The 27,149-nt window shown below is 32.8% G+C and overlaps 2 protein-coding genes across 2 annotated transcripts; both read right to left on the bottom strand.

Annotated features, from left to right (window-relative positions):
- Positions 1 to 1,859: 1,859 nt before the first annotated feature.
- LOC137933149 (glutathione hydrolase 1 proenzyme-like) lies at positions 1,860 to 27,149 on the bottom strand. Its single transcript, XM_068776957.1, has 10 exons — positions 26,947 to 27,149; positions 26,243 to 26,464; positions 20,826 to 21,046; positions 13,911 to 14,100; positions 11,633 to 11,836; positions 4,267 to 4,516; positions 3,336 to 3,526; positions 2,899 to 3,139; positions 2,621 to 2,734; positions 1,860 to 2,336 (listed from the first exon to the last, which is right to left on the bottom strand). The coding sequence occupies exons 1-10, from the start codon at positions 27,093 to 27,095 to the stop codon at positions 2,187 to 2,189; spliced, it is 1,932 nt and encodes a 643-aa protein (XP_068633058.1). The 5' UTR covers positions 27,096 to 27,149; the 3' UTR covers positions 1,860 to 2,186.
- LOC137933150 (nuclear protein 1) lies at positions 24,426 to 25,230 on the bottom strand. The gene has a single exon (XM_068776958.1). The coding sequence runs from the start codon at positions 25,070 to 25,072 to the stop codon at positions 24,869 to 24,871; it is 204 nt and encodes a 67-aa protein (XP_068633059.1). The 5' UTR covers positions 25,073 to 25,230; the 3' UTR covers positions 24,426 to 24,868.

Genomic DNA, 27,149 nt, shown 5'->3' with positions numbered 1-27,149 from the left:
GCTCTATTATCACTAAAAAGATACTTCGTACTGTAATAAGATTTTTAAAAGCTTTTTTTGTTTAATGAATTACTTAAAATTTTCTAATTAAAATTCTTAGTATTAAATTGATTTATGTTAGAGACATTACATATGATTATAATATACAGTTGCCTACTAATTTTATGAAGCCTAGAGAAAGATATAAAAAACTTTTCTTCATGTTGTGTATTTTTCTTAAATTTATTAATGTTCTTATGTACGTAGACCAAATTGTAATAAATCGTCTACGATACGGAACATTCTTAAAATTTTCAATCACGTTTCCTTTTGAAGTGAATATTTAAACGACGGCTGAAAAGCTACGGAGCAATTACAATAATTATATTTGCAACGATCGCTTACACATAGACGGGATACTGTAAATTGAGCCATCTGTTGGTGAATAGGTAACTTCTTAAATCAACACTAGTTATATATAAATATAATTGATATAACATTTAAGTTTCTAATGGCTATATAGCCAACATATATATGTTCAACTTACAATATAAAAATAAATAAGTTAATTTGAAGTTAAAAGTAGATATATCATATTTATGATCAAAAATGTTAAAAATAACATTGGACTACAAAGCAATTAAGCTATTGTAAATGGAACATGTCACTCATAGAATTTAAATAAAATAATATTCATAACCATTTATAACATTTCTGGGTATGGCATGAAAGGATAATATAGGAACTAAAACAACAAGGAGTACACAAAATTTGCTTTAATGACATTTTCATAGATTTTTATAGGTATATAATACCTAAACGCAAGAAAATAATTCTAGTATTTGATACTGTTAACAAACAAGAATTCGCAACCAGCGCAAAATAATAACAGCTAATTAACCAATAAATATATTACAATGTATTATTAGAGATGAGATGCAAGCAAGCAAATAATTAATTAAAAACGTTGGCAAATTCAAAGCTTGCTTATTTTTTATTTGATAATAAGATTATCTTACCAGTGAGGAAATTGTGATTAATCATAATTTACACTACAAATTAAAAATTGTGACCACAATCTTTTGATGAACTTAGTAACTGAGATGTGATAGTTAAATTCAATAAAAACTTAGGTTAAATATTTTGAATAATACTTTCGTGGGTTTTTAACACCACAAATATTATAAATACTGGATTTTATAATCTGTATGCACATTTTATTTGGCTGGCAAAACAAACGTTATCTATAAGCTAGTATAAAATTTTTCTTTTAAATCAAACGAAACAAAACCTATTATCAAGTAGTTACATAAAAATTAGGAAAAAAATGAGTATAACTTTTTTAATATACATTCTATTCTGTATTATATAGTGTTTTTTATATTTTATGTGTAGATAAAAAGAGCTAATTGTTCCTAAAATTACTATACATCGAAACATAAGGCAATGTTATTAATTACACTTTTTCTCTTAATATTAAATCATTTCATGGAGATTCAGTCAACTCTAACAATTGTTTTATTGCCAATCACATTATAACCTATTTTAATTATAATAATTTCTTCATAAAACCCATGTTTCCAGGAACTAGCTTAGCTTTGAATTTAGGGACTCATTTTTCTATTACTACTACATTATACTTGTTTTGTGAAAAGCCTTAAGTAATTTTGTTATAGACATTATTATCTGCTTTGTAGACGATATATGATAACCACAGATTCAATTTCAAGCGGTACTATAATTTAATGTATATTTATATGTTTATGACTCTTTAATGCTACCATTAATACCATCTATTTATTTAGCTATTCTTTTACAATTAATATAATAAATTGTTTTTATTACAAACAATAAATTAAAATTATTAAGAATGAAAGGCAATTATGGCATTTATACATTACTCATTGTTGTCATTCCAAATAAAATGTCTTATAGACAGCAACGAATTTTATTAGTTATCACATTAAAAAACAGATGGCGCTGCGACGAAATAAAACAGCTGTAACATTATATTTTACTGTATTGTATCTAAGTAAAATCTTATTTAAAGCAAGCATTTACATATTATATTTGAGACTAAACTAATAGATGCTACAATATTTACAATAAAGCTACGTTTGTGCGTCCAAGTTGCGATAGAACGCTGAGATTGCGATAAATTAGAGACTAATAATATACAGAGACGTCAGTTCTTTATATTGTACATTTTAGTCCATCCCCGCCACGTCACCTCCTTTCCTGAAGTCAGCGTTGGCGTAGATACCGGTTCTGTTCCGGAACAAGGCACAAACAATCGATCCCCGGCCACGGTACCGCTCCATACCGTGACCTTTAGCTTTTAGACCCTGTATTATGTCCTGGAAATATATAAGCATACTTTTTAAACTATTATAAATTTACTATAACTAGAAAATCATTATATAAAAAACGTGATAATTTCTACTACACGTGTCATTATGGCGTGTGATTTCAACGGTGCCATATGTCACACAGCTACAAAAACAATAATTAATAAATTCCGAGATCGCACAATTTCATGAAATTCTTTTCTCTTCTCTGCACACTTAGCAATGCAAAGTGATCCCGTTTGCAACATTAAACGTAAGGTATGTATTAAATAATTTAAGAAATATGTATTTACCCGTGTTATTCCATATTCGTACTGGACTTGCATAGGGAATAATTGATGATGCAACCGCGCTTCGTCCACTGCCTCCTTTATAGACTGCCCGAACCAAAGCTTGCGAATTAGAGTCTGTATAGGAAAGCATTTTACATAAAGACGAGTTATTTAGAACGTTTTGATCGTAGTATTCTAAAATAAATTTTCACAAACTCTTAAAAGCTTATACTAATTATACTTTTTGACTATATTATGTGTAAGGAATATAATATATTTATGGGTAAGGAATTGTTTACCAAAGCAACAGCAGTGGTGATTTTCGTGCCACCGGAGGCGCCGATAACCATCTTGGCATTACTACCCTTGTCCACGATGATGCTGGGGCTCATAGACGACAAGGGCCTCTTCCCCGGCGCTATGAAGTTAGCTGGAGAAGGTTTCACTCCGAAAAAGTTTGTGATACCGGGCGAAGAGAAGTCGTCCATCACGTTGTTCATAACGATGCCCGTGTTGAGCGTTGTAACACCGGCGCCGAAGCTGCGAAACAATATTTCTTCCTTTATTATGTCACCATGTTAAATGTCATCGCATATGTTTATGTCTTTGTTTAATTCTATGACTAGTAGTTGAAGGAGCTTGTAGCGGAGGCAGCGTCCCCGTCGCTTGTCATGGTGAAGATGTGCGCAGTGCCTACGTTCAGTTGGCTGTACTGCGCGCCACTCGCTTCACTTACTAGTAATTGATGGAGCTGGTAACGGAGACAGCATTCCCGTCGCTCGAGATGACAGAGATATGTGCGGTCCCCGCATCCGGTTGGCTGTATACCTCCGCGCCGTACGCGGCGGTGTCGTTGCTTGTGTAGGAGTCGTTTATTCTCGCGCGTACTTCTGCCCCGTACTTTGGTGTGGTAACGTTCAGTATCAACTGTGTAATAAACAAAATAGTGTCATAGACATACTGACTGAAATAATGACTAAAAGCGAACGATCAATAGAGACGAATGGATTAGTCGTCTATCTTGTTTATGGTAATGATAAATATAATTACAGGTTGTTTGGAGTCTTATTTGAACATAGTTTTTATAAATACTTTTAATTACTTGTCATAAATCCAACCAAATAAGAAATGACGTAATCTTTATAACTTTCAGTTTATATCCCCTGAAATAAGATCTACTTACTTACTCTTTACTCATCACCTCCCTATAATAGATAATACACCATGGGTTACGATTTTTGACCATATACTCGGACCACCGAATTACAACCACGTACATGTATGCCTTCAAATTTCCAGTGAACATACCAATAAATATGAAGACTTTACAAGAACTAACATCAGGATAGCAAAGTCCGAGAGCTCCATAGATCATCTCACTTATAAATGAACTGTGTACTGTCGAAACGTCATTTAGCTCAACATCATAATCATTTCGCCCCTAGGTCTTACGCGACTAAAACCAGGCCACCCATATTGATTTCAAATATGATTTAATGATATAGACTTCCTACTTTTTGCTTGCCGGTCCGTGGTTTCTACTCTAGAACCTTAAGGCTCTAGACTTTGTGGCTCCTTCGGTTACATAATAAACGTTAATCTTTTCGTCAATAGTTTATTTTAAGTCCAAAATAAGCCTGTAATAAGTAAGCTTAATGATATCTTACATCTTTTAAGTCCAAGAAATCAATGTCGCCGAGCTTTGTCCTGGTAGCGTATGCATATTTAAAGGCTTCTATGATCCGATGATAGGTGAGTATCTTGTCGTCCGTGGTTTCGATGCTATGTGAAGTAAAATTGTAGCCGCTGAGAACGTTCAGGATGTTGACAAGTATAACACCGCTACTCGGCGGAGGCGGAGTGTGCAGAGTGTCACCGTTGCTCAGAGGCACTGCAAGGGGTTCTGTGATCTTCGCTCTGAAATCAAACATAACCATCGGTAAAGCCAACAACTTAACAGTAAGGACAGCAACTTATTCAACAATAAATTGCTTAACTGGGATTTAGACCATTCCTGTACAAGTGCTGTACAAGTTATTATAACAGGTTGTCAAATATCTCCCTTCCGCTTTTTTGCTCTTTATTCAATGCTTTATAAAAAGTGTTACAGTGATCGGATTTAGTTCAAATATGCGCCGTTTTGTTCGATAATCTGTTTCCATCTAGACGGCAACTTCATAATACCTCCCTCGTAGAAGCCCCCCTCCTTATTTGCGAAGAACTCGGACAGCCACTTTTCACAAACCTCTTTTGAGTTCAACTTTACACCACCAAGGGAGTTCGCCATGGACAGGAACAGGTGGTAATCACTTGGCGCTATGTCCGGGCTATATGGTGGATGTGATAAAACCTCCCATCCGAGCTTCCGTAGCTTCTGACGAGTCATCAACGAAGTGTGTGGTCTGGCGTTGTCCTGGTGGAACACTACACCCTTCCTGTTGGCCAATTCTGGACGCTTCTGGTCGATCGCCTGCTTCAAGCGGTCCAGTTGTTCGCAGTAGATGGTAGAATTAAGCGTCTGGTCATATGGGAGCAGCTCATAGTGGATGATTCCCTTCCAATCCCATCAAACACACAGCAAAACCTTCCTGGCCGTCAATCCCGGCTTGGCCACTGTTTGGGACGATTCACCGGCCTTCGACCACGACCGTTTTCGCTTGATATTGTCGTATGTGATCCATTTTTCGTCGCCAGTCACCATCCGCTTCAAGAATGGGTCGAGTTCGTTCTGTTTCAGCAGCATATCGCAGGCGTTGATTCGGTCCAGAAGGTTTTTTTGCGTCAAATCATGCGGCACCCAAACATCAAGCTTTTTTTTGTATCCAGCCTTCTGCAGATGGTCTAAAATGGTTTGGTGACTAACTCCCATCTCCTGGGCGATGTCACGAGATGCCACATGCCGGTCTAACTCGATGTAGTCCATGATTTGATCGGTATTTGTCGTCACAGGTCTTCCGCCGGCTGGCTTATCCATGGTGTCGTTTTCGCCGGCTCTGAATCGTCGAAACCATTCCTCCGCGGTTCAAAGTGATAGAGTACCATCCCCCAAAACACCATTAATCTCACGGAACGTTTCTCTAGCGGATTTGCCTTTAACGAAGGAAAACTTTAAAATAACGCGAATTTCGGCGTTAGTGAACTCCATGTTTACACGTCTATAACTGTTGAACGCAATATCCAAACTAATCATGCATAGCGTCGTTTTGTAGGTTATGTCAAGACCTTTCAAATTATGTATAGTATTGCCAGATACGAGCTCTGTAGCGCTTTGTACATAGCCGCGAAATTCAAAAGACAAAAAGGCGGAAGGGAGATATTTGACAACCTATTATATTTAATCTTCGATCTGTATCTTGATTTATAATAATACAAAATTTACGAGCTTATTATTATTATTCTTCTCTGTTCTTATAAACTCTATGTGTAATATTATCTATGTAACTAAATTGTGATGTCTTACGTTCATAGTGTGCTGTTTTCTTTAAGTGGAATCTTTTAATTGGTCTTCTATTACTGTTATTAATGTGTGTACAGAAAAAGAGTAATAAATGAAAATTATATAAATGGCTTAGCGCTATTATCTTAAAATGTTGTTTATTGTAAGTCATTGAGTATGATAGTAAGATATTTAGAATGACTTTAATTTATTTTAATTAAATATTCTTTATTGTACACTATAAAAACCTTTAAATAGTTTCATAAAAATAAACGATAAAGTACAATTGGCGGTCTTATCATACGAGGCTATTTCTTCCAGACAACCATAGTATTATCTATTTATTGCAGGAACAGTATACATTTTTGTTTAAAAAAACAAAAACTTATTTCGAGCATCGAGATTCAAAATTGATATCCGTTGCCAATTTTCGCTTGCTCCCGTTTCATATCAAATTTAGATTAAGGTCATGGTCTTATTAACCTATCTTCTAAATTTATAAAAAGATTTAATTTAATATTTGTTGCCTATTTAAAAAGCTCATATAATTAAGTTATTTGAACGAAACATTGTTCGTTATTAACATGTTATAAAGCGAAATATATATATATTTATAAATAACTAATATATATATAAATAACAGTCGAACTAACGTTGACACCTGATGTGAGACGGTTTTATTTATATGCGCGGTCGTGTTTATCATGGAAACATACAGAGGGTCACTTTACGTGAACTTTACATCAGTTGAGAAGTAGCGTAGGTATTTAGCTTCTATAAATATTATTGTCTGCATGTTTATAGCTCTTCGTCGAGAGATTAGTCGTGAATAATGTTAATAAAAAACAACTTCGTCAATAACTTTAGAGTAAAAGAGATTGTTTTTCGGGAACCTTGCACATATTGATTTAGCAAAAAGATCATTTTTGTACAATAGATGCAGTGCCGGTAATAAAATAATTACAAAGTCAATCGACAGTTGAAATCATTAAACAGTGTACAGAAATAGAGCTATGTCAAGGGTATATATATAGTATTCGTTATACCAATATTTGTGATTTTTTTAATTTGTACAAACTATATGAATGACATCAGTAATAATACGTTTATTGAGGTTTCGGTTGTTTTAGTCCGGTTCTCTTTGTCAAGTTCTGGAGTGGAGACCACTGACAGACAAGCGCAGAGGAGGACAACCATTTATAAGTCAGACAGACAAGTGTGTTAAGATCATCAAAAAACGCTAAATGTAGAGCGTTTGCAACATGTCATATTGGAAATCTGTGGAAGAAGCCTGTATTCCGTAGAGGATGTTCTTTATGTATGACGATGATGTTCCATATTCATGATGATGAGGTCATCACGAATTTGAACGTCATATTATTTTTTAATCACTTAATACGTGGTTAAATAGCACATAGTAACAATACATTATTCTGCCGGACGTACGTGATCTAAAAAAGAGACCTTGACTGCTAAGTTTTATCGTACATCTTAACATCAAAACGGTGCGGACGAAACCGGATTTGAACGTAAAGATAGTGCCTTTATAAAAGCATTACTTTTTACAGCTATATTGCTTTTAATTTTTTTGTGAGAGACAGTGTCGAATTTTATCAACGACTGTAATTTTAATGTTATAAATTCAGATGCTGAGTTATAGAACATTCATTTAATTATAAATTACCGACTATGATAATCACAAAGATAGTAATTATGGAGCAATGTATCTGTACGCATATGTATAATTATCTAAATAACATTATTGAATAGTTATTAATTTCTCTAATTACATACAAAATATTTCACACTAATAAAGCCAACCTATTTCAAAAAAAATTTTAATTATATTTGTTACTGGGCGAAAATTGCATTAATTAATTCTAATACTAAGATTATAAAACAAGATCCACCTAATTTTAAGCTGAAAGACGCCCTCTGAAAGGCCAAAAACGCTACGATGAACGGTCTTGTGCCGTCCGCTTTCAGCGACAAACCTAGCGTATGGTCTATAACAAAGTTTAATTTTGTTTTTTAAATAACTTCTTACAACCAAAGCTTCAAGAACTCAATAAATACAAATCCACGACTTGGTCGGGGCTGCTTGTCACAAATCAAATGCTAGCATGGAGGTCTAAAAATGAGGAAGAAATGTGCTCAGGAAAAGTCATAGCGAGTATCGATGGGAAAAAATTTCCCGAGGACACATTGACAATATAATTTAAAAAAAAAATAAAAAAAGCAAAAAATCTTTTACCCTCGTTTTAATTATTTTTATTATAATTTATGCTTATTACTTTATTGTATAAATATAAAAAATGAACAGTACAAAAACATTTTGTAACCCAAAAAAAAACTAAAGAATATCGGACGCCGTATGGAATTGTAATAAAACTTATTATGAATTACAAAACATCTTACGTCCAAAATATGTAAATTCAACAGAAACAATAAAGTAATTAAAGACAGACTGAATATAACAATTTACCTACACTGACGAAATGAAATAACAATGACTCATTCGAATTGTTTTAATTTTAACGTACATGGTTTGTACAGGTGTGACACACAAAAAAACAATATCCGCCATCTTGTGGAATGTAGAGCTGTGTAATCGAAATGCAGAAATACTTTATCGAATTGAGAATTTCAAACGAATGCTGAAATTAGAAACGGTAGACTTAAACAATTTAATATGCATTGTTCAAATGAGTTTCAATAATAGAAATTATATATAAATATAGAAAACAATAGTGCGTTAAATGCATAACAAGATGTTAACACTATTGCTAATTTTTTTAGGACTGTACTTGCGCTGCATTGCATTTGCAGATTGCGCCTGTTAGAGACTGTCGCAAAAGGCGTCTAGTCTAAGAATTTTTTGCGGCAGCGAATCACGAGGGCTCCGAGGAAGACTAGGCTCAGGTCGCCGACGTCTTACATCGCTTTGACATATGCTCCTACAAGTGCCTAGGCTCAATGGTCACTACGAGGGACCAGGGCCTGACTTGTTTTTACATACACATAGGCGTCCGAGAGGGCCAAACCTCGAATTGGTCAGATGTTATTACCTGGCTATCTATTGCTTATGTACTTTTGAACTCTATCCGTAACAACCGTTAGTTTTTTTTTTTAAATATTTAGATATTGGTTATTTTTAGTTATATTATAATAGTTATTTTTAGATATAGGTTATTTTCTCCGTATTATTCGCACTTATGTAACGCGACAGGTTATCAAACTTTCAACAAATTCAGGAGATAGTTTGGCGCCAAACAGCATTAGATATAAATTTAAGTATTTGTTAAGTAATCTAAGTAATAACTAACTTAGATGCATATACTAATAACTCCCAGCGCCACGAACAGAGACTCGTCCTGTTTTACTATTTACCATAATTTAATATTATATTTTTATTGTAGTATTAAAACTGATTTAAACAAGAGTGAATTCTCATGGTTCTATCAAAAATTGTGACTCTTATTTATAATTAAAATAAATAAAAATAAACTAGATAACATCGAGAAAACCATTATATATTTTTGCTATCAGAGTTGACATTGTAGATAGAAAAGAATGTTTTAATTTAACGCTCTATATTTTATAAAACAGAAAAACAAGACGCTATGATAACAAAAGAAATACAATAAGCGGTCTTATTACTCGAGGCAATTTATTACAGACAATTATGATTGTAGCATGTAACATGCTATGATATGGATACAGAAGAAGAACAAATAGTGGGTAGACGGCATGTAATTTTATGAGGTAGTTTCATCGTCGTTTCACGATCACCAGCTAGTTTAGAATATACTCAAACAGACAAATGTATGTAATTTGTGAAACGCGCGGTTATAAGTGTTATTAATATAATGTCATTGAAAACGAAAATTGATTATTTATTGCGAAAAATGTTTGAAAAAATTTCACATGAGCTAAGGTTACAAACTTCGTAGGAGGTTTTTTTAATATGAATGAGAATATATGAGAACAAAATTCTTTTTATAGTGGTATATAGCATAAAGTATAGACATTCAAGTTTATGTATATTATATGTACATATATTCAATAATATATCGATAATATAATTATATTCGATGTATAGTTTTAGTTAGAATGGAAGGCAGATAAATTGTGGTTGTAATTAACATCATGATTTCTCTCAAGTTTTAATATTTTTATTAGCAGTAACCTAAAAAAATATATATATACACAATTTATTCTTTACGAATGTACTTCGTAAATTTTAAATTGCGAAATTTCTAAGCATTGTACGAATAAAAGAGGCCGATAAACATATTACACGGAATATTTGTGACGCACATTTAAACCTTTTTAAACATCACCATTTGTAGAACAAAAAACATGACCATTTGTCTTTTGTTCAATTGGTTTTAACTTAATAAGAGAATGTAACATTAACAAACATGTTAAAAGAATTGATTAAAAATTGATATAAGACATGCACAATTTTGGAACCTCTAGTCTTTTTATCCTTCGATACTGTCATATTTGCCAAAAATATATCTTTAATCAACCGAATGTACATAATAGTGAGAAATAATAAATTAAGTGATTTAAAAAAATTATATACATTAACTGGAAAAATTCGTTTACAAATCAAAATTTAGTTCTAGCTACGTAAGTGACGTTGGTTCATTCGCAGTTCTCCATTTACATGTTGATTTTTTAAGTGACAAATAGACGATTTATAAAAGAAAAAAAAATACCATAAACTCAAAATCTTTTGTTGCAATGCCTTCACCTCACGGATAACAAGCCGTGAGTATATGACCTTATATAAGTAACACGACGTTAATTACTGTAGATGCTGCGAACAAGACAAGCGACGTTATAAATAAACATTTAGATAGCAGATAACACGTGATCCGCTGTTTATTTACAAGATATGTTAATATCGAAGTGAGACGTGATAAAATTTTCAAAACAAAATTTGGAAGATTAAACAATTAAATTTAGGCGTAAATTAAAATAATATGATGTCGTACGATAAAACAATATGCACAAGGTAATTAACAAAAATAATCTCTTAATTTGTTTTGAAATTATAATACTTGTATATTATCTACAAAAATATTGTTCGAAGCTGATAGTGAATCATATCTGTTATATAAGTGCAAAATAAAAATATTTTGAATTGGAATTTCAGGAATAATGATTAATCCATTTTCAAGATAAATTGACTAATATGTTTCACAATAAAGTGAAATATTTAACGACGGTTAATGGAATCTTATTAATACAGCCAATACGTAATTTTGCTAAATGTCATGCATATCCTGCATTTGATGCTCTATTTGCACTTGAGAAACAAGATCTGGCCAGCAGTCTGATTATATCACGTACAGAAATCCTGGACATAGTCGTCTTCATGGCTCATTAGGCAACTGTGAGCTTGCCAATGAGGCTCGAAATGGGAAACCACGTTTATCACAGCTCACCTAATGTTAATAATCTGACTGAACCCGGCATACCTTTAGACAAAAACCTATAAACATGTGACATCTACCAACCCATTTGTTGTAGACCCCAGCAGTGGAATAACTGTAAAAATTAACACAAAAACTTATAACACTCACTCGTAATTCCGTAGATCTTCAGCTGTGATGATGCTTCCAGCTCGCTGCAAATCGTCGAGAAACTCAACAGCGAGACTTCCGTTATACAATTCGTCACCACCTTTTTTAGCTATTTGCTTCAGGGTCCTGCAGAATGCTTCACTTGGCTTTACCACGGTGCCTGGTCCATGGAACTCTTCTTTGGTTGGATTGTAGAAAACTTTTCTAAAAAAAACATTCTATTTTATTTCTTTAATCAATTCATTTCATCATCATTATTTTAACCGAATGGCATGAATGAAACCTATCAACTACCTACGTCATAGGACGTCCACAGATGGACATGGACCTCTCCCATAGACTTTTAATGAGACCCGTTGGAATCGGCCACTTATAGATTTTAAATTGTATTTTATTTATTCATTATTCTTCAGTAGATATGTTCTACGCGTAGTACTTAAAGTATATTAAAACGCATACAGTTTGTTAAAATTCAACATTACATATACATATAATTTCTTGGGTGTAAATATGTACATGGTATATGCTTGTTTATTATCAGAAGACATGTTTTCATATATGTCAAAAAAATAAAACTATTCTCAAGGTCATTATAAATTCAAAATATCGTGATTTATATATCTTCCAAAGTATACATGTTAATGCTCGGAAAATAACTATATATGTTCATAAAATTACGCGAAATTTTCTAGTGATAGAATTGAAACCACTAATCAATTAATTACTACATTTCGCAGTTAATTTCATACCAAAATAATAAATAAAGTGATAAAATCTTATAGAATCTTTCACATTGACAGATTCTGGTTTTCCTTTGCAGCTTCATCGACATTAAAATGGCAAAACCTTGGTACGTAAGTGACGGGACCTCGACTTGCGCTGTCACTCGTAGCGCGTTTATCATTCCGACTTTAGTTCCCTAAAGGGCCGTAGAACAGATTGATCGATTGATAGAATTATGTGATTAAAAAGAGAAATGTTAAATGTAACCAACACTAAATGATTAGAGTGAAAGAGACGGTGTATTAATAAATAGTGTTAAATGTTCATATAATATAGGTATTTTAATTAATTAATGTACAAAAATTAATTATCAATATATCAGCTGTAGGATGACCACTGGTGGACATGTGCATCCTCCAAAGATTTCCAATATCGCCGTTTCAGTCCATAAACGTCCACTAAAAGTCAACTTGTTTGTGAGCTGTTGCAATCCTATATAATTAATGCGCAAAATTATATACAAGACTCCAGAAATCGAACCCTCAACTTACGATAAGACTCACTCTTCGACCGCTGGGCTACTACTACTTAATATTTCTTGTTGGAAACGGCCTGGGTCAAGCGCCATCCGTCAACTTTAACACGGTTGTCTATCCATAATTTAAAGTTAAGAATTACTTTCATTAAACATTTATTTTTTCGTTATACAGATAGTATATTTCTAAAGTATTAAAAACAAATGACTACTCTACATTGTAAGAGAGAACATGAATACGCATAAACGCTTTGTGTACTATGTGTATATAAGATGTATCACCAGACTGTAATTAAATTATATTTTAAATAATACATAATAAACAAAGCAGACAATACAATACATAAACGTAAAATATGATGTTTGACAACAGATGCCCACGCCATTACGCAATCTGGTTGCGGATTGCATAATACGTCAGATGGATGACTTGTTTTCTTCTCGAAATAAATACGTAGTTTATTTTTATTATAACTTGTGCACATTGAGTCATTAGTCGAGATACGTCACGTGCCACTGAAGCACTACAACTCGCGAGTGTATGGGTTCGACGCCCGTACAACATAATTAATTTATAAACGCGATTTAAAGATTTTTGTTCTTACACTAGATGTATTGTTAGAAAACATACAATATAAAATTTAATAATTCTTGTTTTAACACATTTTTACGTTACATTTAAAATATTTAAAAGCGAGAATGTATAGCTGATTTATCTTAGAATCTAATAGCGGGAATTGGTTCAAGACGCTGGTCCAAAAATGTGGAGGTACCATAGCCACCGTACGAGATTTACGCGGAACATAGCACTGCAGCCACCCAAAGTACGAAGTACGCTTTCAAGTGTTAGTCAGTGACCCCCTAAATCTTTTTTAGAAAACTGAACAGAAAGAATACGAGAGCCCGCCGGTTTCTTTTTCCAAGATTAATTCCCTCACTATATGGGAAAAGACTACGACCCCGAAATTTGAGGAGAACAACCTAAGAAAAAAGGTAAATATATTTATAAGAAAAACTTACCTCAAATTAGGATCATTTTTAATATAAGGTGCACTTGCAAACCCGTCGAACAGCACTTGAGAAATGACAAAGCCATTTTCACAAAACTCCAACGTAGGAGCTATTAAATTCTCCCAGGGCAGCTTGCCCCATTTTTTATACACTGCCCACAATCCTCGTAATTCACCGGGGACACCGATAGACAACGGACCTGTGGATAGGATATTTGATCAATTTCGTCAAAAAATAAACTTGTAATAATAAAAGCAGAGAGATTTTATGAAATTGTAAATCTTTCATTAAATTTAATTATAAAAATTTTTCCAATGAATTAACAGATAATAAAGACTTTAACCCAAGTTTTTATTGATATAGATAATAGTGACGATCTATATCTCTAACAATGGGATCTAGTAGTAGAAATGGATCAGCAGTACTTAGTCTAATCGATTTATGGATAGAGTAGGAAAATAATGATATATAGTACTAAATTGAAACAAGAATATAACATAAGAAAATAAAAAAATTAAAATGATGAAATCTTGCGATACACTGCGTTTGAGCTCGTCACCTAGAGAAATGAGACGGTGTGTCTCATTAGCAGAGTAAGTTAATCATTTTTGTTTCATTTATTATATCTACTAAATAATTATATTTAACATTTACGACGCGAAAAGACAAAACCTAGAAAGCTACTACTTACTTTTAGAGAAAAGTAATATTTCTTAACTGTTAATTTAAAAATGTTAAGGTAATAATATAATATAAAAATATAATAAAAAGAAAATATTAGGGTAATAATAATAATAGGGTATTAAAATCAAAACCATTAATATAGCGACACACAAAGGAAGGTCACAGAATTATTTTTATGTTAAAGAAAATTTTTACAATTGAGCAATATTTTAACAAACAAAATGACCGTATTTATGATGAAAGCTCAATAGAAGCATTCCAATTAGTCAACAGAGTACAACGCAATCATTATCCGATTTCGGTGATGGTTCTATAGGGTGTTAGTTATGAAGAAGTGACTGGGCCATATTTTTGTAAAAAACGTACGTTTTGTAAACATCGGCACAAGTGTATCAAGATGCCATTATTGGGAAGGTAGTTAAGCCCTCTAACAAAACCATGTTCAATAACCAAGAATGGTCTTTTCAGGAAAACTTGTCGCTATGTATATATTGTATAAAGCTCAGTTCACCAAATCTTAGAAGAGAACGTTCTGGACTTCAGAGCTGAAGACTGCCCATCATTTAGTCCTGATCTTAATCCTCTTGTAGTCGATTGTGATTAATGGTCGATTTATGGTTATTTTTAGATAATAAAACTTGCTCTAGAGTACATGATAATTTGTAGTCCCTAAAACAATCCATACGAATGGCAGTGAAGAATTTTCCAATAGAGAGAGTGCGCGCCCCAATAATAACTGACCTAAACGTTTAAAGGACTTCATTGTAGCCAATGGAGACCACTTCGAATAAGCTTTACATATTTAAATTGGTTTTATATTAATGAAACTAACACACTGGGAATAATGTTTTTATTAGTAACAAATTTATGACATAAGAAAGTATGTATGGTTATTAATTTTAAACCAAAATATAAAACTATACTTTCAGACCTATATATGTAGTTGTGGCTATATAAGGATTAAGTAATAACGTTATGTTAAAAAAACTTGGGTAGTATTCAAAAATAATGTATGATATTGCAACAAGCACTAACGATTTGTTAATATTGTAACTAATAGAGAGATTAAAAGATCTCAGTCGGTATTAGTCTGGCGAACCAAACCACAGAGAAAGCTCGAGTGAAACTTTTGCATGAAAGCGACCAGCCAAATAAGTAAGCACACTCGAAACAAGATTAGTGTAATACATTTTGCACATGGAACTTATTTGTACGATAAGTGAAAATGTTTTTGCTTTCATTGTCATAGGCCGTTTCTCTTTTAAGTCTTTATCTACATGCATCGATTAAAAATTCTTTAAACGCCAAATGAAATTATTTACGCTGATTTCTTAAATTTAGCACGGAGAATGATTTTAAAAAGTCATAACGCTTATCACAATGGTGGTTAAAACTTTCTAATTAAAACGAGACGATTATTTTTTTATTTTACTTTTAATCAATGATAATCATTTTATTATTATTTTCTTGCCTGGACTTATTTCGGAGACGCTTTTGTGTACATGTAACCTTTAAAAACAATAGTACCTATGTCATATATATCCACCGCAACAGGATTTAATGTTGAAAATATTACTCATGACGGTCATTTACATTTGTGATTCATTGTGTTGTAATTTTACAATAGGCAGCAAGTATATATAAAGATATATACTTGCTGCCTATTGTAAAATTTATCACCAGTTTGGCGAAATGGTATTTTTATTTTTAAATTGCAAGTTATATGTACGTATTGTTTGTCAAGATATTTATTTTTCTTTATTAAACACAACAAGTACTTGAATAAGTAATTAAAATATTAGTTAATTATAATTATATAATTTTAACCTATTTACTGCTTAAAACAGCGTAAATCTGCGAAATATAAAACAGAGTGAAATAATTACGTTGTCGTAGTGACATTATCAATTATGAATTATTTCATTAAAATTATGGATGGTACTAATCTAGTAGTGAAGTACAGAATTTTGTATTCCAAAACATCCATTAGTTATCTATATTTATTTATTTTTTCGATCAAGCAATGCGATCGAAAATGATAGTGTTATTGTTCTCAATAAACCGAAAAATAACTTTAATTGTAAAATGTTTGAACAAATGCTTTGTAATAATATGTACAATAGCCGATTAATCGGGTGATAACCCACATAACTAAAACGCTTAACAAAAACCAATTAATTACGGTTTTATTTTTGTAAATACAATAATACTTATTTCCTTGTTCTGTTAACAGCATTATTGTTTAGAACTAACAATGTGGTGGTTTATTGGCTACTGAATTCACTAATAAGCCCTTACAATTATTTAAAGTTTTTCGCAGGTTAAATCGTTAACAATAAAGATACACGTTCAAACCTCCCAAAATAATTAAAATACTAAGTGTCAGGAAATATTGACATAGTAAATATCGATATAAATAAAAGAGACAATTTCCTAATATTGTTAAAATCCAGATAATACATAACGATAGTTGATATCAATATTATATCAATGTATTTTTATGCTAATGAATATTATTATTAAAGAATATTATTAAATGAAAAAAATCCGAAGCCAAAACGATAACACATAACTAGAACGAACACGTATTACGCGATAATGCTCTTATCGACTTTAAAAAGACACTCGCTTTGCTTGTTTACCTACAGTAGGTAGAAGTAAAAATGTAAAGAATATTACTTCCAATATAAACTTGGCAACATCATTAAATTAGTAATAAAACGTAAAACGTCCCAATCTGTACACTTTGTGAAATCCTTAATCTTTCGTTTTTTTAAAGGTTTTACGGATAAGAAGCTCATAGGGATCGATTTAAAAATATTCATCATGATCGACATTATTTCAGCCGTAAGGTGGAAGCCTGCTAAACATAGGCCTCCGCCATAGATTTCTAATACGACCGGTTAGAGAAAGCTCACATCCAACTTCTTCTGGCGATCTCAACAAGGTCGTCTGTCCACTTTGTAGATGGACGTCCTATGCTAAGCTTGTCACTTCAACATGCCTTTCCGCTGGGCAGCATCAGTCACTTTCGTTCGTCTACGAATCTCACCAATCTTGATTCGATCTCTTAGAAAAATCCCGAACACAATTTTCTCCATAGAAAATTTGTGACTGTGAACTTTCAAATGAAGCCTGAAGTGAGAGCCCACCATTCAGTGTCATAATTCATCACCAGTAATCCGTATCAGACGTAGATTTATGCCATAAGGCACTTAGGAATAGTGGCCGAGAAGATGCTTCTAAGTTTCCGGAACACGGCCCACTCGGATAGATTCGACGATTGGCCTTTTTCTGAATAGTAGTAGAACAAGTAGTTTCTACTACTATCATAATTGATTGCTTTTATTTAATTGATTGTACGGTTTTAATTAAACCTAATTCAGCTATTCTTGATTAAAATGGAAACATTAATATAAAATGCATTCTTTGTATAAATTCCATTTTTAAGAGTTATTCAGCATTTCTTTACAAATAAGTCAACAATGTGCTGATCGTCATATTCATTTTGTCATAACGCGCAATTATTTTGTTCATGAAAGTAGGTCATTCTATGCCTTGGTAGCAGGTCTTATTAAAAATCTAAAGGAGGCCTGCGACCTGTAGTGAACGGCCTAAGGCCGAAATGTCGATGAGTAATATGAAACGTTTAGTTATACTACATCATTATTCTTCCAAATTACGTAATAATTCTAAATAAATAAATATCTTAGAGAATTAATAATAGCGAGAGTATAGTCATCGGTTAAGTTTCGAGTCAAAATCACGCGACTACAGATTACATAAAATACGACGCATATACTTAATGTATGTAGATATGTATGAACTTCCTTAAACAAATGACATTTAAAAGAAGCGGGAAAAAATACTTTTTATCTATTTTTTAGAACTTGTTTTATGACGTGCCTTATTTACTTATCTTTGGTAATAATCCTCGTTAACACAATAACATAATACAAAAATAAAACAAAAAGTAATAATACAAAGTCACTTCAAATTGACATTGTGGCAGCAAAAACGATAAGTACAGAATACCCTCGACCCGGTAAACATGCAGATGACGTCTTATAAATGGATAATGAATTCTATTGCATCGATACTTTGTACGAGGGTCAAACTGAAAGTTCTTAGAAAATCAAAAACTAAGCATTCTAGCAAATTATTAGTTTTATTATAACTTTTCAAAATAGCGTCCATTTACATCAATACATCGCTGCATTCGATGGAACCATTGAGAAAAGCACCTTGCCCACTCGGCCTTAGGGGTCTCTTCCACGGCGTTTTGAAACGCAGCCACTGCTTCTTCGGCGTCCATAAAATGTTTTCCTCGAAGTTTTTCTTTTATTTTCGGGAATAAATAAAAATCGCAGGGTGCGAGGTCGGGGCTATACGGCGGGTGACCCAGTAATTCCACGTCTGAGGTCGCCAAATAGTCGATCGTTTGCCTGGCGGTGTGCGATGAGGCATTGTCGTGATGAAGGAGGATCCTGCTGCGAGGTCGTTTCTCTCGAACTTTTTCCAAGACAAGTGGCAAACAGTTGTTAGTGTACTACTCTGCATTAACCGTTTTCTGATCCTCTAAGACAACTGTCGCGTAATGACCTGTCTTTCGGAAGAACGAGGCCACCATCTTTTTTCCAACACTTCGACCTCTCTTCACTTTAGTTGGCAACTCTTCGGAAGGAAACACCCACTGAGCAGACTGTCTTTTGGTTTCCGGATCATAACAGTAAATCCAGCTTTCGTCACCCGTTAGTATGTCGAACACAGCATTTGAGTCACCTCCGTTAAATTTTTGGATCATTTCTCGGCACCAATCAACACGGCGGAGTTTTTGAGCCTCGGTCAAATTATGCGGTATCCAGCGGGCACAAAGCTTCCTGACCGTTAAATGTTCATGGAGGATTTTGTGCACTTGACTCATACCTATGCCTAGACTTGTCCGAATCTGCTGATAGGTCACCCTTTTGTAAGTCTCTATCAGACGCCGCACAACACTGATATTGTCTTCAGTCGTCGCTGTAGAAGGCCGTCCCTCACGCAAATCATCGGTGAGATTAGTTCGACCACGTTTGAATTCATTAAACCAGTTGTAAACTGTGGCACCAGATGGGGCTTCATCGTGAAAAGCCAATCGAAGTCTATCATAACTTTCTTGTTGACTTATATGACATCGAAAGTCATAAAAAATCATTGCACGAAAATTTTCTCGGCTTAAATTCATTCTGACGTGCACAGACAATTTTCAATTTGCCGCCAAATCGTAAAACAAATGACAAATGAATGAAATGTATACTCAATATTATTGGTAAAGAGTTCTATTTTCAAAATTTAAACTTATTTTTTTAATATAATGCTTTTAAGTTGCCAGTTCTAAAAACTTTCAGTTTGGCCCTCGTATACACAATTACGCCTCCCACAATCGTTGACGACAGTTGCGTTCAGCAATCAATAGACAAAACATATTTTGTTTCAAAACTACAAAGCCGGTTTTAGAATTTTATTCTTTGACAAATATATATTTAGGCTATATTAAAATGTAATTTTCTAGATTCATTCGCAAGTTCCCAGTTCTTCCGCGACCCGTGGAGAGGCAGTGAATGCTTGGGATTTCTCTACGAGGTCAGATTAGATTTAGGTTTTATTTAGGAAGTGAACATTGGAAGCTGGAGCACTAGCTTCTAAAGTGAAAAACACATAACGACAAGCGCAGCGTAGAATGTCTACCCACAAGCTAGATGACGGAAGACCCTGTTAAGGACGAAAAAAGCTTGTTTTTCGGTCCTATCGTAAATCTTGGGGGAGACCTACATTCAGTATAGACGTCGACGATATAGATGAAGTATAATCAAAAGATAGATACAATATTAAATTAGAAATAAAGTATGGGTCAGTCAAATAATTCTGTTATACAGGGGGACCGGAAAGTAATGGCGCTTTCTTAAGTTAAATTCACACGACTACATTATTAATATTTTTTTATTTATAATCAACAATATATTCACCTTCGTAACCTATTGCCATTTAGAATACAATTTTTCAGTGCTGGAGCGTCAAAAATCAATCGGTTTTTCTGTAAAATTGGCGACAGAAACAACATTACTTTCCGGTCCAACTATATTACAGAAATATTTCCTTAACTTATATAAACGATCTTTAAAGTTTCATTGTCACGCTGAGTTAGGTTACTTCAATAATAATAGCACTATCAATGTCAATATTATTCAGCAGTTCCTTTACCTTTTGATGACATTTCTTTATTCCCATGAAACATATCTTCAGTGGCTGCACCGGGTGCGGCCTCCCTCGCTATTACGGCGTATGCCTTCTCCTCTTCTTTGATGTACACCGTCATGAAGAATCCTCCACCAAGCCCCATACTCTGCTGATTGAGGACACCGTTGCAGAACATAGCGGCAATCGCCGCGTCCACTGCCGACCCATTTGCAGCAAGGATTTCTCTAAAAAAAACTTATGTAATATAACTTACACAGTACTTAATTGGACTCTTTTGTTATTCTCATGGCGTACATAAGTGATCACTTTAAATAATCCCATGTTGATAATAATATGAATAAATTAATAAAGAAATTGACCACATTATTAACTACAAAGCACCCAAAATTTTAAAAACGCATAAAGAAAATAAATCATCATGTAATCCGCTAAAAACAGATTTTTTTTCCAATCAATCTCTCTTTACTGTAAAAACTGGTGAACTATTTCCACCTATGTACTGAAATTTGGTAAGAAGTAAGATTAAAAGCTATTTACTTCAAATGATACAGTAATTTTTCAGCTTAATTCGTTAATCTATTTTAGCTATATTCAGACTTAATACAATTGTAAATATCTGCCATACGACAATAATTTTGTATCATTGTTTAAGACTATTTATTGTAAATTAAAAAATAAACAAATGAATAACAATATTTTATAATTCATTTTCCACTTTTAAACATTGACCTGTATTTTATAAATCTATGAAATAAGCTTGCTAAGCTGATTTTCGATCTATTTTCAGTACACACACTTATCATGATATTTCTGGTACCATAAAGTTTAGACTTAAAATTTGGTGGGAATATTTCTTTCGTTCAATAAAAAATATTTTAAACAAGGATACTTGAATGTATAAAAGATGGCCAAAATATTTTTCAACATGCCAAAAACTACCAATAATGGAATCCTTTTGTGTTATTGCTAACCAACATTAATAACAAAGTTCGAGCACAATAATGTACAATGTTCTCTTGTCTCCGATTTTGATTTGTGGAGTCTGTTTTATTAATTTAAAATATCATAAAACTACATGTATGACAATATAATGATTATTTTAACACGATACACTGCTATTCACTTGCAATAAAAATCCAGATGCAAACAAGAACAGACTGCCTTGCTAACTAATAGACATAATTAGATCATTTAAAGACCAATAACCGGATCACGTTACATTGTCGTGTTGTTTAAACCCCTGTATTGTATGTACAGAAATATTTAATTACTGGTCACCATTTCTTCGACAGATATAGAAGAATACAAAATTACTGGTAATTGTTGTCAATGCTTTAAAACGGTAAATATAAAGCTCCTTTGCTGTCATTTAATGTATAGTACAATTCTTCCAATGGTTTATTGGTAGATAAAAAAATGTTTTCAAATTTTGGACTACTGCGTCCAAATTCACTGTTAGTTACTTCGTGCTGCAGACTATGAATTACCAGAATTACTTGAAGTTATTCTAATAGAAAAAATTATTAATGTAACATATTTCAGAGGGATTACTTATATTTTATGATGAACAGGGTGATTGAAAATAAGTGTAAGTCTTATACACAAATAACGTACAGAATTAGGCACTACGTAATAATTTTAACGAATTGTACTATTAAACAAATGTAAATATTTCTTTTATTTATGCATCTCATTTTTTACTATCTTGACAGAAAACTTTCGAAAGCATCAAATTCGCTTAACAAAATTTATCATTAATCCATATTTGTTTGCCTCTATGGCTCTACTATTACTGAACTAGTGTTTATTTACTGAACTACTTATTCATTAACAGATAAAGCATTATAAAACTAAGAAGTGGAATAAGGACAAGTGTACGTGCGTTTGCGCACGCAATTCTTCATTGCCAGTGTTCATTCATACATGATCTAGAATTTTCTTCATAAATATAACAGTAGCAATGCAAACAAATTTAGTAAGTGCATATCATATTGTCTACTATGTTGAATCTATATCAATCATTAAACGAAATGTTTATCTCGTATACCAGTATATTAACAAGCCGAGAGCAATGGATGTCATTTTAATTTTAACCTACCCAACTAACTTAATTTTGGAACAAGTGATGAAATTAATTTCTATTCCCACTAAACATTCTTTAAGTTTTACTAATAATTGAAACTAATGCATATAAACGAAACCATAGTACATGATAAAAAGAAAATAATAATTAATAACAAAATTACTTCTTAAGATGTGTGACCAAAATATCTTAGCGATAGAACTCTGAAGAACAGATCTAAGACACTTTTTTCGTATTCCAGCAAATAATTCCCTATGATAAATAAAAAAAAATATAATAAAATTGTATGGCCAAAAATAGTATGGTATACAAATGTATTAATAATAATAGTTAATAAGAGCGCTTACTTTCGCCAACAAACTGTATGTACAGTTTCGCAATTTTGTACGTAATATTTTTGTCAATTATGTGTTTGGAAAAAAAATATATAGTCAGAATATTTTGTTTTTTTTTTTTTATTAAAATTGTATGACATCTTTTCTATCTTTATTTCATAGGTCCGTTTAACTCAATGCAAGTAATTAATACACATTTCAATTAATAAAGTACTTTATATTGGTAATTTTATAACTTGATTAGATTTTGTTCACGAACCAAAAATTGTGATTGATGAACCACACATGCTTTTTACGAGTATGCAGTTTTTATATAGCTATGAAGCATATCAGAATCAGCTAATTAGACAGAATGGTAACTGAACTAGTTTTATTTGCAACCTAAGCTAAAAAATCTTGCTCAAATATATATGCCTACTGTGTATAAAATAATAAATGTCTTTATTAACAGATGATTATAAGGTGAAAAAATGAAACTAGTAGAAAGTTTTAATCATGTTTCCTAGTAGTGATTTGACTTAGGTTTTTAAAAATATGTTAATGTGATGGGATACTGAAAAATGTTATAAATATAACTAGCTACGATCGATACTAACATTGCTTGCTTATCTCGGTAACAGTTTTTTATTAGACACTAGCCAAACTTATTTCTCATCACCATCATCTCTTCAGCCCTAGGACCACCAATAATGTACGTTGGCCTTCTATTTCCTATGTCTGGTTGGAAACGGCCTGCGCCGTCTTTAGGCGACCCTAAGTTCATTGTTCACACTACTCCAAAAATATGTTTTAAAAAATATTGAAATTTGTTTTATTGTTTACTTCTGCTTAATTAGTAACCAAAAATAATATTGTTAAAGCAATGCTAATTCGTCTGTCTATTATAGTCTTCTTATAATGGCAAATTAAATTTAATCCCAATAACAAAAACATTTAACGGAAACATATCGCTTTACATTTTCCACATATTTTAATGTAATGCGTAGATAAAAATGTTTTCATTTTAAAACATCGTAGCAAGGTCAGTCAGTCGAATCAATCGTTAACGCCTCAAGGTTGTTTTTGTATGTAAACACCGACAGTGCAAGCGTAGTCTGTATATCAACGACAACAAAGCGAGCCAATGACCTCGCTAGAGGACATTTATTTTTTCCGCCTCACAAACGACAAAAGTAAGAAAACAAATCATTTCATAGTATTTTATTTACCTTAAATAATTATTACAGTCCTTTGTGTACCACTAAGCGGTCCAAAATTAAAATGTAATAAGACATAAGTAACTAATAATTAATAACACAGCGATTTTGAGCTCTATAACGAGCTCCATGAGAGTTGAGATCAGTCGTTGGAACGAAGTTAAGTCCAAAATAGAAATCTACCGGTAGGGACGCCGGCTGGTAATTTACTTTGGCGTTGCGGTCTCGCTCGCGTGCGTAACTTGACGCCATTACGGTGAGCGAAGTAGAAACCCTGAGTCAACAGGAAACGCCTTGGATGTTCCAATGATCTCGGCGACGACGAGCCATGAGCCGCGCTCTCCTCTGGTATCCGCCATAACATTCTCCTTTCATTCGGCATTTCTACGATCCGTTTACATGCCATAGTCGTTATCTTCACAAAAAGTCCATCTAATGTTTATTCGTAAACTTCTTATTCTTCTCAGTATTGGCTAGCTTCGTGACGATCTTTCTGGAATGGCCGGACGGGTCGAAGTGGTTTGTATGCTCTTTCACCTCCCGCTTCGTGCGTTGCTTGCCGCTGTGTCCAGAGAAAATGTGCTTGTCGTGTTCAAAATTATAATAGTCGTACTCGTCAAAGAAGGCTTCGGACATATTTGAGACTAGAAAATGTACTTTCTTTGAGTTACACACAAAATTTGTCAATGTGACAACGTTACTGTCGATTTTGTTTCAATGAAATGTTCGCGACGGAAAGATTCACAGCGCTTATATAGCGGGGCGAGACACGTCACTGACCGCATGCGCGTCGATAAAGTTCTAGAAACGTGATTGGTGGAGCGCTCGCTTCGACCCGGTTATGAAAGAAAGGTTTATTTATGTTCGACTTAGTCCGTGTGTGCGTAAGCCAGCTAGTGTGGCCAGGTGCAAATTGACAATAACTACACACACTCTCACAATTACGGTTGACAAAATTATTTTGTGATAAGTAAAATATTTTATCACTGGAATTTATTTTATTACAAATTTGTAATATTTGTTTACTATTCATTTATAATTGTCTTACAAGGCTAATTATAAACATTATCACAAGTGGAACACAAGTCTCTTTTTTTTTCAAAATACTTTTTACGTCTAGCAGCTAGAATTATTTATCGTTTCAGTAAAATCATTAAAACTTTCTAAAAAATCTGGAATTCAATAACTGCTAGTAGCCAAATTATTCTTATTAGTCAAATTTACGCGATATGCTGATTACGTACATATGCTTTTGATAAAATTATATACTTTTAAAGGGAAAGTATCAATCATCAGAAGTATTACTTTATTTACTGTATCTAAATGACGTCCGACAAGATATATGCTTTTTATATGTATTTCCATAACTTAATTACAATGTTCATCTGATTTATTACAACTTTAGTATAAAAGAAGGCTAATGGTAACACTTCTAGTATACGTAGTAACAAAATGCATAGTTGGTAAAGCAGTTTGGTTTATGTGCTTAAAATAAATAATATAACATCGCCTTTTTGTCTTAACACTTTATTACTTACATAAGAAAGTTTTTTAGGTCACGTTTAAAAATATTACAACGACATCTATTGTCGAATAGAGAAATTAAAAAGAAAAATTTAATCCAAAGAAAAAATAAATTTAATGAAAAAATATAAAAAAAACTTTGTTGTCTAGTATAAAACGTATTCGTCATTACTTTATAAATACGTTTAAACATAATTCATTAAGTATATTCATTTCAGAGTCTAATAAATTACGAAGCTCTCATTATAAATATTTTAAGTAAGAGACATTGAAAAATCTTACCTTCCCACTTTAGAACAATATGGAGCATCTGTGCATACAGCTGCCTGTCGAAATACGTGAAGAACTGAAGGTGAGGGGCGTAAAGCGTAAATAGGATCGGTTGGTTCTGAATTTTTCCATGCTGTGTATTCAGCCCTGCCAATTAGAAATCCACTCAATCCAGACACAAATACGAGGAATGCCAGTCCACTGATTACAATTTTGGTCCTTAGCTTGTAAGGTCTGAAAAAAAAAACAATAAAATTTATAATGCCATCTAGAGTACAGTAGAAAACTACACAGATCTTATTTCTATTTTATCCTATAAAAAGTATTTTGCAAGTGTAACAACTCAAAATAAAAGTTTAAAAATGTCTTGGTTTTAAAGGGGTAAATAACTATTAATGGAATAACTATTATCTATGCATTACTTTAAAATGCGCAATAGCTCTAGGTTATTTCCGAATAAAAAAAATCCAGTATGTAATATGACATATCGAATACACAGAACAACATGTAAAATATATTTTTTGTAGAAACACGTCATGATGTACACTAATTGTGTTTGTAAGTGCAAGTTTAAATAAAAAGTGATTCTTGTATTAGATAAACACGAATAAAATTTAACGTAATAAGAAGCAAATCAACGTATGTAATAAACTAATAAGTCAAATCTTTTACCTAATATTATATCTTAGTTTTATTTCAGTCTACCGAGTACTTACTTTTCTAGATAATCTATTTCGTCACTATTAAAATTCCCATGCAACATCGTGAATCTGTTGATTGGTGACACTAAGCGAATTGTATCCATTGGAATTTCATCAATACGTGAGCTTATAAAATTCCTCTTCCTTAGCGTCTGATCCATCATATTACTGTATTCTTCTCACACTTGTTACTACGCGAATGGAACTATGACGGGGTA

The sequence above is a fragment of the Battus philenor genome, unplaced genomic scaffold (assembly GCF_028537555.1).
Source record: "Battus philenor isolate CCGP_79_NKW_IND1 unplaced genomic scaffold, ilBatPhil1.0.hap1 SCAF_13, whole genome shotgun sequence".
Lineage (NCBI taxonomy): Eukaryota > Metazoa > Arthropoda > Insecta > Lepidoptera > Papilionidae > Battus > Battus philenor.
The sequence above is the reverse complement of the archived record's forward strand: the minus strand, read 5'-3'. Positions and strand labels throughout refer to the sequence as shown.

Coding starts and splice junctions, on each gene's coding strand:
- LOC137933149 (XM_068776957.1), bottom strand. CDS start 27,095: ATGATGGATCAGACGCTAAGGAAGAGGAATTTTATAAGCTCACGTATT. Junction 3,140..3,335: donor ACCAGCTCCATCAATTACTA/GTAAGTGAAGCG, acceptor ATTGTTTCGCAG/CTTCGGCGCCGGTGTTACAA. Junction 2,735..2,898: donor TCACCACTGCTGTTGCTTTG/GTAAACAATTCC, acceptor TTTCCTATACAG/ACTCTAATTCGCAAGCTTTG.
- LOC137933150 (XM_068776958.1), bottom strand. CDS start 25,072: ATGTCCGAAGCCTTCTTTGACGAGTACGACTATTATAATTTTGAACAC.